Raw genomic sequence first — 19,758 nt, 5'->3', positions numbered from 1 at the left:
TTTTCACCAATTATCGAGGATTCTTGAAATTTTATTTTCGTACAAATCTATAACGTCCACGGTGCACAAATTAATTATCTACTATTCCAGATATTCCGACAGACGAAACGTTCTGTATAACGTGCGTACGTTAATTATCGATTTTATAAATCAGCGTCGAAATTTCCATATTTGAAATGTAACAATTTATTCTACAAATGTGAATCAATATAATACGGCGAATTGACAAATACCAAGTTTAGATATAATTTGTCTATTTTACGTCAACGATAACGCATTGCACAGACGCGACTCGAACAATTACCCAAGAACACGTGACAATCTTCATCAACCCTAAAGCAAGCATTCTATTTCACTGTGAGCGGAACTTTTTCTCACACTTGCAACCTATTCTACTCTATTCGCAGACCTTCCCATTTTCACGCTGACTCGTCGCACTCTCGTCGAAAGAAGACGATTTCAATCCCGTGGCAACACAATAACTGCATTTCCCCTCTTTCCGTCCCGTGAACTTGATACGCGGACCCTTTGTTACCCGGGCAAAAACACTGAACGTATCCAGCGGCCCTCGGTGATCCCTTCCCCGCTCGTATTTACCCCATTTCCGCCCTTCTGTCCGTATAAATAGACGGGACGTTGGCTGGCTGGCTGGCAAGCAGGCGGGCGGAGAGTGGCGACTGTGCTGAGTCTTTCGTCGTCGAATCGAGGATCTGCGTGTCACCTAGAGCGAGTCGTAATTTCCTGGGAACGTTATCGCCGCGCCAGAGATCCTTTCCTCCTTCTTGATTCGTCGAATTTATTAACCCTTTTAGCGAAAGAAATTCGACACCGGGGGGGGAAGAAATTGTTTCGATTGTTTCGTTGGGAAAAATGATAGGAAAAGAAGTGTAGTTTTTGGGATCGTTGGTGTTAAGTGAAACGCGTTATTTTTGAAATTAATATTATACTCTAGAGTTGTGATACTTTTTTCTTCTCAGAAATAGAAATTTTTAAATACGGAAGACTAACTTTTGTGATTTTCGAAAGTTCCCATATTTTCGAAAGTTTCCATATTTTCGAAAGTTCCCATATTTTTCAGTTTCCATATTTTTCAAAGCTTCCATATTTTCGAATGTTCCCATATTTTTCAAAGTTCCCACATTTTTCAAAGCTTCCATATTTTCAAAGTTCGCGTATTTTCAAAGTTCCCATATCTTTTAAGTTACAAATTTGTGTCAGTGTCCCTGAAGAGCTTAGCTTTATTTTTTCCTTTACGTCACCCGTATCGTTGTATTCTTACGCCGTTTCCGTTACCCTTTACCCTTTCCGTTAAATTTAAATATAAATTGAGTACGTCTAGAACCTTTGTCTCACCATCCCCAAGATGAATATAAGACAAAGGGTTAACAGATTCAGGGAGGAGAATTTATGATGGTTGAAGTGAAATATGGCTCGGAGGATAGTAATATTAGGACGTTGAATTTCATAGTGATCAGAAGGTTTGCATCAGCCTGTAGAGGCAGAGCTCACCCTTCGGAAACCGTCGACGAGGACACCATCCCTCCGTCGCTCGCAATTCAATGCAGGAATATCCTCGATAAATCCTAGTTTTCCTCGGGTGTGCGTGTTTCGACGAAAATAAAATCACTTACCGAGATATAGGAAAATCCATCCCCCTAACGTTCCATCAAATTTACCAAACTTTTAACGATTCAGATTTACAAAAAATTCCATCCCTCTCTCAATATTCCATCCATTTCTCTACCCTCGCGGGTAGGTCTGACGAAAAATAATCTCCGACTCCTCTGAAAATTCCTAAGAATTGCAATTTGAATTTCAAACGACCGTCCTTCGCCGGAAAATCGAAATCTTCTAGGACAAACGCCCCATTTACTCTCCAAAAAGTTTCCCAAGATCTATACTCCGTAAACAAAATTCCCAAGAATACTACTCTCGCTCTAAATGTACTCCGTGGACAGATAAAAAGTTCACAGGGAATTTACTTTCACCGTGAAAGAAAAAAAATTGCGAAAATAGGTACATCTTCAGATCCTTGGGATACACGCAGTTCCTTGAAATATTCAGTTTCGCTTCTTCCCCGCGAGACGTTGTACATAACACCGTGGGACAGAAGGAGGAGGGAGGAGGCAGAGCGAGATAAATAACAGCGGGGAAAGCGAGAGCACGAGGAAGAGAAGAGAGAGAGAAGAGATGGTCGTCTACGGGGGTTGCTTGCGTATGCGGCGAGCTGTGTGAAATTCCCTGGCACGGGAACTGCCGCCCCGCGTCCGGAATCGGAAATTAGCGTGTTGTGTCGATAAATCATAACTTTCTTTGGGAATAGTTCACGCCGGGCCAGCGAACGACGTTTCGAATAGCAGCTCGATAAACGTCGAGTTTATACGGGACGAGTAGCGATTATTTTCTATCGCTGTCGTTCTCCTTTGCTCCGCGAACAAGTTCAGATTGAATGTCTACGATCTAGGATCTTTGTTATTCGAAATTCGCGCGGAATATTATACAGGGTGCTCGAAGAAATTTCTTTTTACTTCTGCGAGCAACTTGGTTTTAACAGCTTTCGAAAGAGCGAAGTCTGGAATTGAACTTGTCTTGTAACTTTTACGTGGAAGAGAATTTATCAGATTATCTTCGAACAGGAAAAAGAAAGGTTTAAATTTGAAATTTTAATTAAAAATTTTTCGTTTGAATTTTCCCAGCAGACAGAAAAAGTCAGACGAAAATGTGATACGAACGTGTACGCGGCAAATGCTTGGTTGAAAAGTTATAGCAACGGTGAAATGTAGAGCGAACGCTGGGAATTTATCGTAGATCTAATTCCATCGTCGCTTCTTGATAATTACATTACTAATTTCGTTAATAGTTGACGCGAGATCGTAAGGAAATTATGTTTAAAATAAGATCGTTAACGTGTCTCCCTCGCCACGTTTTTTTCCCCTTTGCCATAACTTTTTAACGAAGCACTTGTAAACCTTCGTCTAATATTTTCGATTTATCTTTTGCCGCGGGACAAGTTGGTAAAAAATCCCGATTAACCGCACACTTTTTTTTTGCAAACGAAGAGAAATCAGGTGACAGAGAATTAATGGTCAGGTTCGACGTAAAAGGGTTGTGAAATTTCATAAGAGGAGATAAAATGTGAAAAAAGACGAGGGGAACGTTCATATCGAAGATTGAGCCATCCGAATTTCGTTATCGTCGCTTCTCTCTCTCTCACGAAGAGAACAGGGTCTCGCGACGTTTAAACAAATGTTCGCCGCTTTATGGTCCAGCGGTAGAATGAAAATCATAAAGGTTAGGTGTCTCCGGATGATGAAGGTCCCGCGATTCTCCTTTCCCTCAAGAATGTCCCGGCGAAAGAGAAGGGAAGAGAGAGAAAGAGGGCGAATAAAAATAACCACGAGAGAAAATGGGAATAAAGTGTCGCGGAGGTCGCGAGATGTTTGTCGGCTCTGTTAAAACGTTGATTTAATTAAGTCGACTACAGGGCGTTGCATTTAACCGAGGCGGAAACGCCGGGAACATCTTGCGCCGCGGACACTTCGCGGTTTACTTTGTCACCGGCTGCTCTATGCCGCTTCATTTCCTTCCTCTCTCTCTCTCTCTCTCTGGATGGAAGAAGGTCCCCTTGCGAAAATTGAACGAATAACAACAGTTCGTCCATTTACACTTGGAATTACGGAGTCGTTCCTTTCGTTCGATTCCCTTTTTTTTTTAATTCGTTATTGCTGCTTACAGAAAATTCTTAATTCAAGTGATCTGTGACAACGTGTCAGACTCGTGGCAGAGATTCTGGGGAAGATGTGAGAAAAACAGTTATATTAGTGAGAAAAATTCATCGCAATCCTAACTTTCGTTTGAACTTGTAGAACTGAGGGTTGCTAAATGTAATTAATCTGTTAGCATTTGTTGCCTGATGCAGTATTAAAACGGTAAACGTCTGACGCTTAGATGCATAGTCAGAAAAGAAATCATAGGTTACAGGGTTAAAGCAATTTGGTATGTGGTGGGGGGGAGTGACCTTGAGTAGCTACAATATCTGGTGAGACTATAGAACTTCTCTTAACGCGTTCCGTGCTGCAGAGGAATTAGAAATGTTGAAATAATTGAAATATTAACCCTTTGCACTCCAATGGCGCTGTTATGGCGACATGGAGAACTTCAATATGTAAAATTGCGGTGTTTTGACATTATCAAAATAATGCAAATTAAGATAAGAAATAGAAATTCGTAAATTTATAAGCGTTGAAAATCCTTTTGTTTTTATTTTTCAAAACAAAACTTCGGATTTTTAGAAGTTTCACTATTAATCTTATCGAGAAGTGCTTGGAGCGCAAAGGGTTAAACAGGTTAAATTGTCGACATTTTAATCCTGCTTTAGCATTTAGCAACACTAACCGTACCGGCACTTCATCTATACTTACTCTTACCATAACCAGTCGAATAACAGGTTACGAAACAAAGATCATACTTTTCCGAACGGAACACAGTCGACTGTCAATTTAATCCAAGAAACAGCGCAGAAAACAGCCAATAGATAATAACAAAAAATTGAGAAACCGGACGTATTACCAAGCTGTTGTCAAAATAATAGAGCAGCAACGACGAAGATTCACCGAGTGTTAAAAATGATTGTATCAACGTTCGCAATTGGCACCGCGATTATCCACGTTCAATTACACAAAGTGGGGGCCATCGATGGCAGAAGAATGTTACAAAGCGAGACCCGGTGGAACCGCGGGCACGGTGAAAAAGGCGCAGCAAGCCTGGTGTAGAGAAATGGCAGAGGGTTATAGGGATTGGCTACAAAGGAGAGAAAACTAGGCGAATTAGGGAAGGACAATGCGACAGATTTTCAATTTAAAAAGGCTTTTCGAGCAACGCGAGTAGAGAGAGGGGGGAGCTTTTGTCCGATAATTCCGGCCCCTTCACCCTCCTCCTATCCACCTCCAGCGAGCGGCTCTTGTCATTTGAATAGATTAGTCGATTCAATGAACATTTCATCGCCGCCGCGTTTTCCATCGCCGCTCTCTGTCTTCCATTCTCGATTTTCAATGGGGTTTCGCTTTTGTCTTAGTTACCGGATTCGTACCTCCTCTTCTCCCTCCCAAAAACGACGACGCCCACCACTTTTCTCTCGCGATGGTCGTGTTCTGTTTTCAGAAAAAACGCCACGCCTGGAACTTCATTTTCGCGGTCGCTGGAAAAACGTGAGAGTGAGAGAAAGGAAGGAGAAGGTGTGCCTCGTTAAAAAGTTCTGTTTCGCTCGCACAATAAGCCCGGATTTTCGTGGGCAGGCCGCGCGACGTGAAACTTCTTCTTTTTTTTTCCCCCCCCGAGATACTTTCTCCTGAAATTTAATTTCACCCCGATCGATCCTGTCTCCGAGCCTGGCTGGACGGTGGTAGCAGCAGAGCAGGAGGTTGAAACTTTCCACTTGCCCTTCTGAACCAGACGAGGGAACAAATTTCAATCGAACGACCGACGGTGACGTTGTGCAAACAACCGGCCACCCCGGTTTCCATAGGCTTATTAATCTCGACTTCCGGCGTCGCGACGACGAATTTTGCGAACCTCCAGGCATTGAGAAATTGGATGCCCTGCGACGATCACGGAGAATTTTTTCCATGTTAACTTTTTGCATGAGGTGTTAGTTGTTGCTAACCCTTCGGCAGTCGGGCAGTGCGTTGAATAACGAGCAGTTTAACTCGTGAGGGAGTTTCAGGAAGAAAGTTAGAAAGGGGCGAGATATTACTGTAGGTTGTGCTTTAAAAATGATCACACACGACGTAATTAATTATATGAATTTTGTTCACTCTAATTCGTGATTACATTAGACTGTCAAAGGGTTAACGCTGGAGCTACTCATTCGCGACTCTCCAGAAATGAATTTTTGTGTAAGTAGGTGATTGGAAAATTAGATTCGTATCGATAGAAATAGAAGCATAGGTGCAGAAAATAAATTCGGAATGTTACAGAGGATAATACTTATCAGTATCGAACAATCACGTTTTTTCGAAAGTTGCGAATGGCCGGTAGTTCTAGTGTTAACCCTTTGATTTGCCGTGAACGCGTTAGTGTAGTTCCTTGCTGGTAGAATACGAGAATTTCACGATTCTATTAGCGCAGAATAATAGAACGATGCGTATGAAGCGTTTCTGTATGGACGTAATTGTTGAAATTCGGTGAAAGCGTTCGCTGAAGCTAAATAATGAAGCGTATTTAAAAATATGGTAAATATGGAGGAATTCTGAATGTAATTTAGATAACAAAGGGTCAGCCGTTCTATAACTCGCAGCACGAAAAATATAGCACATCATTCTTACTATTTCTACGATAACAACAGATACAATTATTCGTCAACAAATACAGTTTCGATTATTCTTGAAATTCCTGTCTCGTAGCTTGAGACCCGATCTAAACGGCACATCGTAATAGAACTATTATAAAATGGAAGTTCGTGAAAATCAAGAAAAATTTCACTCGTTTGCTGATAATGAAACGAATTATTCCCGGAGCCAGAATTTATGGGATTTATACGTCCAGACTCGGCAAGGTTGATGGGAAAAAAGACGGCGAGGGAGAGGAGAGGATTAAGAGCGACAGGGGGTGGATAAAGGCTGCCAAAGTTGGTCCCGCGTCTCGGTAATCAACGTCCGCCTGAAATCTAGAAATCGATCGTCCGCGGATTTCCTTTTGGGGGATCTTAATTAATTTCCACGATCTCTCTGGCCGGGGCAGTTTCGCTTTTTGTTCGACGACGTGCTGATCTCGACACTTTGCGCCTCGGATCTCCGAGGATTTCCTTTCTACCCCCTCGCGGACCCCCTGTAAATGCGATTTCCAGTTTAACCGGTGTTTTCCGTTTAAACGTCGAATACGTCCCTTGAATCCTGGAGAAATCGAACGCTTCCTCCATCTTGCTCTCTTGGAAAATTCAGCTTTCGTTAGAGGGAGAGACAACTTCGGTTCTGATCGTTTTCGCGAATGAATAATCGCTCGATGGAAGTTCGAAGGTATCGGGAGAGAAAATTTGTTGCAATTGTTGGGACTAAACGAGTTTCGACTTGAAAGAAGAGTAAATCTTTCTTTTATTTTCGCGGGCGATTTAAAAAGAGCGATTATTACTTCGAAACCGTTTCAATGGAAAGTTATTTTTCACGTGTTCGCTACAAGGATATCCTTTCAATTTTTACAACGTTCGATTATTTCCTCTTTTTTTTTTGTGCTACGATATTCCGACAATATTTTCGCCCCTTTGAAAATGTGACGGGGTAATACTCGGATGGGATCCTTTCAGACGTGTCTCAGCACGGCGTTGCGTGTATAAAAACACCTCTTTCCCATTTTCCCGTGGCCGAAAACAGAAACGATAAAAGATTCAACTTCCATTCCGGGCCAGGATTCTCCTATTGGTCCGTGGCGTTTCTTTCTTCCCGCGAGTGGAATGAACAGCGGGAAGGAACGGCAAGAGAAACAATAAGTCGCGCGGGAAGATTGAAGATAAACAACCGAAGGAAAATGTACAGTGAGAGGGCTAGTGAATAGAAGAAAGGAGAGAGAGAGAGAGAAAAGGGAAAAAGGGCATTGGTAACAGAAAGGAGAAATAGAGAGAGAGAGAGAGAGTTTAATTCGAGAAGCTGTTCAGAGCGAAATTAATCCTGGAAGCCTTCTTAAATTATTCTTCGCCACGCCGGTAATTAATACTTATCCCATCTTCGTTTCTTTATTATATCGAATCCTCCTCCTCCTACTCTTCAGAGAAAAGACAAAAGAAACGGGATAATTCAGCTGCCGGTATTGACTTTCCCTTGAAATTCAACGCACGGATAAACTATTCTCTGATCAATCGACCAACAGAGCTTCCTTTCATCAGATCGAATCATCGGACACTTTTGTTAAATGGAAATTAATTCTCAACGCAAAATCTTGTTCTTCTAACGTTATTAAAAATAGTCAAATTTTATTAACTTCGAAGTACGCGACAGTGAAGTGATTCGTGAGAAAATTCAGGAGTGGGGGAAGTGGCCTCGAGCGCCCAGTATGACGAAAGAATCGACGCGGGCTATATTTCCAACAAGTGTCTCTTTCTCCTTAAATATTTTTCGCGATAAAATACATTCTACTTTACCAACACACATTTCTCAAAGCACAAATTATCAGCGAAAAACCACCAAATATTACGAATATTTTAAACAATAATTTTACCGTTCAACTGTAAGAAATCAGCTGTTAAAAAAATCCTGTTCCAAGTAAATTCCCCCATTTTTCTCGAACAATGCCCGTACAATCACGTCAACATTTGCCCGGAAATTATACCGAAAGCTGGAACATGTCGCCGCGTTCCCCGAAAAAGCGTTCATTCGGCGGCAATTGGCGGACGATTAATTAAACGCTCGCAGGTAGACGAGTATGGAATTTTCGGCGAATCCTCGAGGTCCATTCGAAACTAGATCCAACACGTTCGAAATGAAACGAAAAGGATTAGTCGACGCATCAATTATCGGTCCATAAGCCGGGTCCGTTGGTTCGTGTTCGCGGAAGATCGCGGGCAAATTTATCGAACGATCGAATCCCGCGATCGTTGGAGGCTGCGCCAATTATCAGGCTAATTTTACACGAACGATGCGGGATTATTAAATGCGGATCCCTGTATAATCTTGCTTAATGACGCGTGCCAAACTCCGACGGCCCCGCTAAATTGAAATGTCGCGTGATAATTGAAACGAATTTTCGATATACACTTCTGACGATCCCCGGGGATAAACATCCCTTTCGTTTTTCACCTTCCGGCAGCGATACATCGGCTTGGTGATGTTCGAATTAAGCAGCGCCTTTTTTTTATCTATCTGGAGACAGGAAAATCAAGGTACAAATTCACGGATTTCTGTTTTTTTAAGTTGCAAGTGAAAATTGTACTAAAATTGATCCTCGATTTTCAGTAGGTACTTGAATTGAATGTTAGTGATTTTTGCATCGATGTCCCCCTTCTTAACCCCTTAACTTGCACGCTCGAGTTAATTCGAGCGCGCTAAACAGGCCAAACTGTGCACACTCGAGATAATTCGAGCGGCGTTGTATTTGATGCTGCTATAATTTTTCACACTCGAATATATTCGAGAATTGAAAATAACAATGTGAAAGCTAAGAAAAAGAATCGTGTTATTGATATTTATCATTTACATAGGATTGTAAGCTATAATACTTATTTATTCGAAAATAAAATATAGCCTTTTTCCATGGAACAAAAGCGCAGTATATCGAAAACAATGTTCTAAAGTTTGTTTTTTTTACATTAAAAAAATTGATTTTTTTTGGCCGGTTTTTTTCAAAAAAACTGTGCGTTAAGGGGTTAATTATAAAGAATTTGATTTTTCTCCTGTTTGAATTTTGGAATAAATCTTTTACAGACTTGTTTCGTTTAAGTTTCTGTAACTTGGTGAATTTTTTAAATATCGTCCTGAAATTTTCAGGATATACTCTTCAGATTTCAAGCTTTTCACGTGTGTATGAAGTGCAAAGGCTCGATTAAGAAAAGCGATCAAAGAGATTGGTTGAAGGAAAGGCAGTGACGGTGGTTGCTCGTGTAATTAATTAAAAGAAATTCGTGTTTGTTGTAGTTAATAAATTACGGGTATCTTGAATGCGTGCTAGATACAGTATAAACTACGAAATGCAGAAACGAGAAATTCTGTTTAAAGGAGGATACAACTCTTGTTACCGTGGAAACACTGTGTCAATAGCAGGACCAGTTTATTAACACGCTGTAGGCTAAAATAACAGATCTAACGGAACTTCCAGCTGCTAATAATCTGAAACTTAATCAAAAGGGGTGGTTCGCAGTCGCAACAAGAATTACACGTAGAATTTCGTGGAATATGATATGAATATTATCTAGACATCTTGTAATCTAGATTCTTGTTAAACACGCCATCCTGATCCAACAAATTTTCCATATATCCTCCAATTAAGAAAGAACAGAGCCAAGATTGCCAAGGCAGTAATTTTATTTATAATTATTTGAGATGAAAAATGCTAACTGAGCTTGCAAAATTTTCAAAAACATGTGGGATTTCGTTAAATACTTTTGCGTTTATTCTCATAGAAGTAACCCCACGCGACGCCGGTGCTGTTCACCTATAATCCGCTTCTCTTTTCTTTTCGCCGCCGCTCCGATTCGTTCTCTTCCGGCTCGATGCTTCTCCTTTTTTTCGCACACTCAAATACCTCACACTCTTCCTCCTTTTCTCCGCGCACGCATCCACACACACACACTCACACACGCCGCGATCGGCTTGACAACCCGTGTTGTCTAAACATAACAAACACGCCACGCACGATCGTCTTCCATTCGTTCTTCCTTTCCAGGCCATTCTTCACACCAACTCTTTCATACCAAAATCCCCACAATTCACACACACGCGCAGCCAATGCTGCCCTCTCTTTCTCTTCTTCACCCTCGCTCTCACTTTCACTCCCACAAACATAAACAACCAATGTTACTAATTTTCTAAAAAAGCCTCCGCATGTCGAAGTTAACTGTAGATACTGTTACGAATCGCGATGTGCTTGTTGCGAAACCGATAATTGTCCCTCTTTTTGAGTCAAACCGTTTAACCTTTTCGCTACGGCGCGCTTGTGACAAAATATGCTCGCTATGAACGGAGCGCATTACTGACTAGTCGACACTGAGGTACATTTCATATCTGATTTTTGTTTCCCATATGTTTCCAATATCTGTCTTATAAGATTTAAATGAAATTTGGCAAACGATCATTTTGTCGCAAAAACAAAAAAGATACAAAAGTATACATGGTATGAACGTATATGTACGCTCTTCGTACCCGAGCGCCCACTTTTCGAGAGCGTATATATACGCTCTTCGGAGCGAAAGGGTTAAAGAATCTACTCGGGATAGGGGACTCAGGTAGTGCTCGGAAGATAGACTATTAACGCACAACAGTTTGCTGTTAAAACTATGTATTTGTGAATGAACGTGAGCAAAGCGCGAAATGCCTAAGCTTACTGATCGGAAAATTGTATATGTCTTGTCGTGCGGAGTTCGCTATTTTATAAACTACGTGTGTGTTGTGATTGGTGGTGTGAAGCTGTCGTAGGTGGTGGAAGTGTGCGGTGATTGGCTTGTTCGGTGTGTTTGGGGTGTGTCTGGTGGTGTGAAAGTGGGGAATTTGTTCTTACATTTGTTATACTGCTTGTTGGAGGTCATGTGGTGTTCAGGTGTGAGAGGCGTCTAGTTTTTGGGTGTCGGAAAGTAATTTTCGTACCGGCTAAGACCTCGCTTTTTTGGACGTGCTGGTCTATCGGGAATACCGATGTATTGTTCGGCTCATCGGTACGGCCGAACCGCCCAAGCGACGTCTGTTACGCATGTGACAATTATCACAGTAGTTATATTGGACGATTGCAAAAGTTCGTGCCCGATTTGAAAATAAAATACAATCGGTGTGTACCAAAGCAGATTTCATTCGAAACTGAAATGGAACGAAGTGGATAATTATTTGAAAGTAAAACACAAGCGGTGTATCTTTCGATAGGATTGTAACATTACGCTAAAAGAAACATCTGTGCCGAAGTCGATAAGGTTCTCGCCACCTCTGAAAATCGGACACGAACTTTTGCAATCATCCGATACAAAAGAAACGGACCTCTGTTTCGAGATAAGTTCAATTTTCGCGCCATTAGCGATAGCCACCAGATTGAAGATTAAATTGACGATGCAGTTTATAAGTGGTAACGAGAGACAATCAGACTCGAATATTCAACATCTCTTACTTCTCGTCTAAAAAAAAAACACAGTGGAGATAAACGATAGCAGCTCGATCTTCCACATTATCCTCCGTCCGTATCTTCTGCATTAAATACCGGTGAAAATGACCGAAGATAACCGATATACGAAAGCTTGGAACGGCGGTGAAGATGTTATTTATTGAAAATAATAGAGGTAAATGGTGAGAGAGGGGAGGAGGATGTCCGAGGCAAACGATTCGGTTGACGGGTGTCGCACGGTGGAAAATCGGGCCTCGATCCTTTACGAGGAGGTCGAGTATCCTTGGATGGCGGTGCAGCTCTCATTGGTCGACCGTAAGCCCCCTACGAGTCGATGGCTCGTATTTTCGAGCAACCCAGACGAGGCGTCTTTCCCATCGATCGCACGGAAAGCGTCGCCAGACGACGAGGAGCCGTAATATCGTTACGGCCGGCTGCAACCCCGTAAGACTCGACGACGTGCATGCCGCGACTAAAGCCGATCCATTCTTGAATTTTAATCCTTGGTGGCCACGATCCTTCGTACGAGCCGTAATTCATACGAAAACTGTGGGTGTCTAACGCATGTAATGAACATCTGCTTTATTTCAAAATTTTTGGCTAGATTGCAGTGCACAGGGTGGTCCCGAAATTTTGGCTGATAGGGAATTTCGTTTGAAAAAATTAAATTGGTAGAATGGTAATTATTTTGCATAGAGATCCTGATGGATTTTACAAGTTTGGAATTTAGAAATTTTCCTTGGTCAAACATCAGAGTATAATAAATACAGTGTAGTTATTGTTTGGATGATAGTTTGCTATACAGATGAAGGTGATACTTCTTAGGAACAGGGAGAAATAGAAATTTCGATAAAATTATTTTACGTACAGATCGTAAGGGTTGCTAAAAGTTTGGAATTGAGAAATTTTCCTTGGTCAAACATCAGAGTATAATAAATCCTGTGCAATCACTATTTTTGCCTTGCGAATGTACTTTGCCTTAACCACCATTGCAAACACATTTTGCAAAAAAGAGAAAAAATATAATACACTACCGATCATAATTCATTTCGAAATCTCATTCAGAAATCTTCACATCGACCTCCACACAGTGAAGTTCATCATCCTCGCCAATCTCATTGTTTCCCTACGTTTACCTTCAATTTCGCTGCATTTTAACGGACGCGATTAAACTGTCGAGCTTAACAGTTAAAATTCTCTCTAAACACCCTGTACACACTAAATTACCCTCAAGTACTTACACCATCCCTCGAACCCCGTTAAAAAAGAAAAAAGAAGAAGAGAAGCTGTCAAGAGTCACCTCGTCATCTATTCTCCGCACTTCCTGCCGACAACTTCCTTAAATCTTGAAAATCGACGAGCACGAGTGCATCTTCGAGAGAGAGAGAGAGAGTACATTCTCCGAGGGGTTCGAGGCAAGGTAGAGAAAAGAAAAAAGAAGGAAATGGGGAAAGAGGGTAGATCAAGACGGGGCTCGATTATTTTTCCAACAAGGGGGAAGAGAATGTGTATATAGACACGCGTGTGTACGAAAGTGGCGAGGTCGGCAAGATTTGCGAGATAGGAATTTCGAGTGGTGGTAGAACGTAAAAGGACGGGATACTACATCGTTTCTACTTATTGTTAGCAGGTCTCCGCGGGGAGAAAATTAACGCCGGTACAAGCTCCGTGACTTGGGGCGAGGAGGGAGAGCCAAGTGAAAAACGAGGGATTCCCCGTGCACGAAAGCTCCCCAAGAACGAACCAACCCTTTTATCCCCTTCTCTGCCGACCCCGCCAGACGTATATTTACCCCGAAAATTATACGTTCGCGCGGTTAATAATTACGCTGGCCAAGCTCCTCGTTGCTTCTCGCAGCTGTGATTCGAGCAACGAATCCCAGCACACGTTGAAAATTAGTTGAAAAATTCTGTGAGCGATAATTGGACCATTTTCCTATTTTCTTTTTTTAGAATGCGACGTTAGCAACGTTCGTTGGGAATATTCGTCAATTTTTCTGTACTAAATAATTTCATCTCAAATTGAGGTTCGTTATTATCGATCGTTAAAAATAGATCATCGTTTATGGCTAAATTCGTGATTAGCGTTTCGGGAATCAGAATGAGTGATTGAAACAGAATCTTTCATTAAGGTGACTGTAATTTTTGCTAAATTCCGTTTGAGGATTTTGTGGATCTTAAGAATAGATCCTCGATTTCTTCGAAAGCGACTCAGGATGAGTAAATTGAATCTTTCATTAAGGTGACTGTAATTTACAGAGACAGGATTTTACTTTCGTTGCAACAAATGTTTACGTATTGATCGATTTTAATTCGGGACATTCGCGAACACAGAAATCCTACCTTCCCGGCTTCGCGAATGAAGACAGCGAAAGGATTATTAGGCAGTCTTTCTCTTAAAAAATTCTATTTCACGTTTTTAATTAGCCACAATGGTTCGTATTAACAAGTGCGTTTCTATACCCGGGGAGACAATAATCAGAGCCGAATTCGCAATCAAAGGATCATTGAGTGGCGTATGAAAAGCTATAAATCTGTATGAAAAGATTCTTGATTAACGGACGTGATTGTGACTGCGCGGATCAGCCAGGAAGTTATTACCAGTTCCCATGGATTCGGGTTCAATGATTAATCGCGAACGAAACGAACCCGCTGGCTTTAGTTCGCTGTTTCGCGAAATTTTCGTCTCTTTAAAAAAACAAAACAAAAAAGTGCGCAAAAAAGCTCTTCGAGTGGAAGAATTTTCATCGAAAAGGAGAACTCTCGTTTAATTGAAAAACGAACCGTGACGATCGAATGAAATTTCAATTTTCACGATTTTCTTTTTTTTTTCTTGTCCTTACTCACTCTGTTTGCAGGCGTTGGCTGGAAGTAAGTATGACGACAAGCACCTAATGAGCAACGAGGTGATGGAGAAGACTCCGTCCCCATTGAAATCGACGTACAACTCCCAATCATCGCGAAACTCTGATTGCCCGCCGTCATCCAAGCCAGCAATGGCGAATCGCCTCCTGGATTGGTTCTCCGTCGTGATGGCCGACTCTAAGCACCGTCGCTCTCATCCTAAACCGAATGGTACGAACATGTAGCTCTGGTACTATGCCAATCTTCAATTTATCGTTCGCGTCAGATTTCAATAATTAAATCAATAATTCGCAGCTCTTCCCTGGGTACGTTAATTCGAATATTTCATTAAATCCGGGGAATTCGTGAAAATCTCCTTTAACTTTGATATATTCCATGCAGGACGTAATTTTATCATTTCCATCTTGCCTTTTTTGGAATAATTTTATTTGTATCGTATTCAACCCTTAGCTGTAAACTGAATTTTTATTTCACCATGGACACCATTGGGAGAATTTTGGGAGCTCTAACGTTGAGTACCTTTAATCGAGAATATGTGACACTGTTTCCATAAGAAAATCTGAACTTTTTATATTAGATTGTAAAGATATTGTTTTCTGAAATATTTTCAAACGGCTGAACGAACAAGTGTTGTATATTGTTGAATAAAATGGTTACGTTAGAGTTATTTTTGTAACACAGTGATCGAAGCAAGGTAGGGAAATGTAAATTTGAAGATGAAGTTACTCGTATAATTCCAGTTAATTTCTACCAAGTAAACAATAAGGATAGAGCGTAAAAATCGCGTGACAACTGTAACGATAATTGCTAGGCGCGTTGCTTTAACGGCACCCACAAACGGAAGCGGCAGTGACGTGTTGAAAGTTGCTCTAATTATCAGTAGAGTGCACATGCGATGACGTGGCGCAACAAATTAGGAACACGGACACACACCGAAATTCTTGCATCGTCATTCGCGTTATCGAACCAGTTACCTAACACTTGCCCGGTCCAACTAGTTTTCAACTAACGATATTTAATGAAAATAGTTGAGTTGACAAGGGATTGACGTGAAAGCTGTATCCAGCCAGGGTATAGACAATATCCAAGTCGTTAAATCGAGATTGAGACGACTGTTGTGTGCCTGAGATTCAATTCGAACCGTTACAGATTCGTGAAAGCCCGTTAAAACGGTCCCTGAATCACCGTTTCCAATTAGGACGATCATCAAATCGAGTAATCCAGTCGCAATGACCCTAGAGTCGATAGCGAGAACCTCGAGTCTTGTAACGAGCCAAAGTCATCGATGGATAGATCGATCGAGAATAGACATTGATGAATTTCACGTCCTATTTCGGGTACTATAGTGAAACGTGTGAATTAGTCAAATTGGACGGTGATCTGTAAGGAGTCGGTTCGGAGAAGAAATGATCGTTTGCTCCTTAGAAAAGGTTCTTTCTCTGAAATTTTTCATATGGAGACTCGTCGATGCTTAGATCTTATAATCGTCAATTATTGAATATCTCGCTAATTTAGAATTGGGTGCACTTTTTAAATTTTTTATATGGAAACTCGTCGATGCTTATATCGTGTAATCGTCAATTACTGAATATCTGACTAATTTAGAATTCTGTACATTTTTAAAATTTACCGAATTAAAAATTTTTTCTTTTTTAAAATTTACAAAGATACAAAGATTAAATTAACTTGTTTCACTTCGAATATTTCTTGAACCGTTCAACCATTAGTTCCAGCACACTTTCTCAGCGAACTTTTCAAAAGCCCAAAGTTCATAAATAAAGCTTTAATTTCCCTCGTGAAAGCTCTCCACACAAGCGCTCTCAATTGAGAGCAAAGGGTTAAATACCACATTTACTCGCTGCGAAATTTTTTTGCAAAGATCGAAGGAGATCGTCTGGTGACAACGAACCAGCGACACGTTTAGCATTGATACACGGCGACGAAAGCTCGGTTCGCGATAAACCATCCACAATGACCAGGTCTACGGGTCGCAGAAAGCGTAGCTCGACGATCGAGCTTGAATATACAAGAGACTAATTGCTCCGCACGAAAGGGGTGGTCTCCGGACATTACAACGCGCACGATCTACCGTAGTTCGGAACTGCCTCACGTCACTGCACGCTATTCGACTTCTGTACAATCACTTTCGTACCAGTTCGGAATTGTCCCGTTCGAATGAATCGTTTCCCGTTCAGATCTGCGATTACTTCGACCTGTCTCCGTCGATATTGTCTCCGACCCTGTACCGTCTCAGTTCACCTAGCCGCGCGCGCGATCTTACGATCGTGTACCGTGTGCAACGCACTCGGTTCGTTCAAAAATTTACACGTTCATTTCGTAACGGAGTACCGTGTGAAATTTCTGAGGAACACTTTCAACGCCAGTTTAGGGTCCGTATAGAGTCTGTGGGAGAAATACAGCGAGGTCGTAGAATTGGTCGATGTAAGCACGGTTCAGATCTACCAACAAAGTTAGGGTGTGACGTATAGTTGGTGGAATTGATGTAGCGAGGACATACGTCGATGTCACCACACATGTAGCCTGCTACAGTTGTTCTGCTGACTGCGAGGAACTGATATATCGAAGTTAATCGTGCAGTAGCGTACGCTATAGCCTGTTGAGATTCTGTTGCCGTTCAAGGCCAGCGATGGGGCACCCCCCACCACTTCGAGTGTATTCAGAGGATTCTTAACGTATTGTAACAGCTGAAGAATTTTTTGTCTTTGTTTCAGACAGTGAGAAGGTTTCAGTGTTTGAAATTTCAAAGGCATAGTCTTTTTTGAATTCTAGAGGCATAGTTTCTTTGAAATTTCAGAGGTATAGTCTCTCTGAAATTTCAGAGGTATAGTCTTTCTAAAATTTCAGAGGCATAGTCTCTTTGAAATTTCAGAGACACAGTCTCTCTAAAATTCCAGAGGCACAGTCTCTCTGAAATAAACGACAAAACAAATTGGAATTACAAAGTATCGTGAACCCACGGTATTGAATATTAATACACTTTGCGGTTAGAAAAGTAAAAGCTTGCTCGTTCGATTTTCCAAATATTAACTAACCACGTTCTACGATCATTCGACCCGATAAATTCGAACGCATTCGCTTGACCGCCTTTACCCGATAACACAATCCATAGAGGCAGTCAGGTTACGCGAGGTGGTGCGGTACCCGCGGAGAGAGCGAACGATATTTATATTTCATCCTGATCCGTCTACAGAGACACGCGGCCATCGGAATTCATATTTCATTCTCGCGCCGTTTCCAGGTCACTTCCCCATCGGTTGCCAGAGCGAGGTCAGGTGGATGTTCGGACATTTGGACAGCGACAACGACGGCTGGCTCTCTCTTTCCGAGCTGTACGGGCTGGAACATGATCAGAACGAGCCCTGCCTCAAGCCGTTCCTCGACGGCTGCAAAACCGATGGGTAAGAGGGTTTCTTCCGTCACGCTTGTATTCCATACACGTAGATCCCCGCTAGCCTGTAATCCGTTTGTCACATCGCGGCGAATTTTTCTTTCCTTCTCTCTTCTTTTTCTCCTCTCTCTTTTTTTTTCTTTTTTGTTATACGTAATTCCGTCGTCCGTTGCTTGTAAATCATTAAACTCCGCGGATACGTGACCTGAAAAGGGAACGAAATAAGAGAGAGAGAGAGAGAGGGGGGAGGGGGAGTGAGAGAGAAACCCTTTCAGTTTTTAATACCTTCGAGGGGCTTGACGCTCGAGCGTAATAGGTCTCGAGCGGTACGTGCCTACGTAGCGGAGTGGTTGGTCGTTAAGAGGCAGACACACGACCGTGTGTGAAACTTTCATTCCAAGTCGATTGCTTTTTGCCAGCGTGCGAGTAAGGAAATAAGAAATGATGGCTCGTTGCGTTTATTGCATTCGAAGAGTGGAGAATTTGTTCCATTAGGGTGTGTATGAAGATTAAACTGGGGACTATTAGAGTAGAGCCGCGTTGCCTATAGTCTCACTCGAAGATTTGTCTGCCTCGAGGACAGTGAACTCTGACGTTTCTTTCCCATCTCTTCCTTTCCTATCTTACGACGTTCGCCGTCGCTCAAACGAAGGTCCATTTTCAGAGACATCTTCGTGACCGGCCCCGAATGGTGCCGATGCTTCTCAAAGGCTGAACGCCCGTGCGCTGCGGTACGCAAGCGGTCATCTCCAGACGTTGCACCCGCCTGTGACTCTCGTGGATACTATCGAAGCACCCAGTGTCATCGTGGTCTCGGTCTCTGCTGGTGTGTCGATCCTCACGGTGTCGAGTTCGCTGGGACCAGAACACGTGGCAGCAAACCAGACTGCGGTAAGTTACTTCATCTCGTCGACGTCTTGTTTAACCGTTTCACCGCTGTTGGCGCCTATAGGCGCTTTGAAAATTTCTTCGCATTACACTATTAATTTTCTCCTCTGCACTCTTCCACGTTAATTCAATAAGACAATTTTTAAAATGATGCGGCCAAGAAAGAAATTTCTCAGCCGTCGTGAAACACACGCGTTACATACTAAAATTTGCCGCAGCGAAAGGGTTAACCCTCTAACTGTAAGGTCCGAGTGGAACTCCATAGTCCCGTACATTTTTATCAACCCTCTAAGTCTTTCAAACTTGCCGTAGAATTTTTTCATGGGTCGAAATAGTCTACTTTACACTTGGCCTAGGAGACTACTCGTTTGGAACACAGGAAAATGCGAAAATCGTGGATCTCTGGAGTCCCGCTCGAACTTAGAGAATTCCATGTCGCGAAGAAGTGATTCTATATCACTTAATCGAATAACGTTTCAGACACGATCGTGAACAAGATCAGCAACGGCGGATTGAAGACAAACAGCGTGGACCTGGACGACGACGAAGACGGCGGCACAGATTCTGCCCAGGACCTCGAGGGTTCCGCCGATCAGCCGTTAGACTTCTAGACTCCTTAGAATCAGCCAGCAACAGCAGCAACGGGAGCAGCACCTTAACGTGATATCGAACAGCCGGACGACGCATGGTTCTTCTTTCGAAGAGGAATGGGATAAAGCTAGCCCGGTCGTCCGCTTGCATCGAGTATCGCCGTTGTGACTGGAGGTGTCTTCAGTGAAGCAGGTCGGCGAAGGCTGCGACCCACGCGTGAGC

The 19,758-nt window shown here is 42.3% G+C and overlaps 1 protein-coding gene across 1 annotated transcript in view; it reads left to right on the top strand.

The window, feature by feature from the left end:
• The window catches only part of LOC108577469 (testican-3), a 216,301-nt gene extending 196,557 nt beyond the window's left edge, over positions 1-19,744 (top strand). Inside the window, exons 8-11 of the mRNA XM_017940627.1 lie at positions 14,642-14,858; positions 17,908-18,067; positions 18,722-18,948; positions 19,426-19,744. Of these exons, the coding sequence (XP_017796116.1) occupies positions 14,642-14,858; positions 17,908-18,067; positions 18,722-18,948; positions 19,426-19,556 (735 nt within the window). The 3' untranslated portion in view covers positions 19,557-19,744. The remainder of the gene's footprint in view (positions 1-14,641; positions 14,859-17,907; positions 18,068-18,721; positions 18,949-19,425) is intronic.
• Positions 19,745-19,758: the final 14 nt, after the last annotated feature.

Source organism: Habropoda laboriosa, unplaced genomic scaffold (genome assembly GCF_001263275.1).
Source record: "Habropoda laboriosa isolate 0110345459 unplaced genomic scaffold, ASM126327v1 scaffold5, whole genome shotgun sequence".
Lineage (NCBI taxonomy): Eukaryota > Metazoa > Arthropoda > Insecta > Hymenoptera > Apidae > Habropoda > Habropoda laboriosa.
The sequence above is the reverse complement of the archived record's forward strand: the minus strand, read 5'-3'. Positions and strand labels throughout refer to the sequence as shown.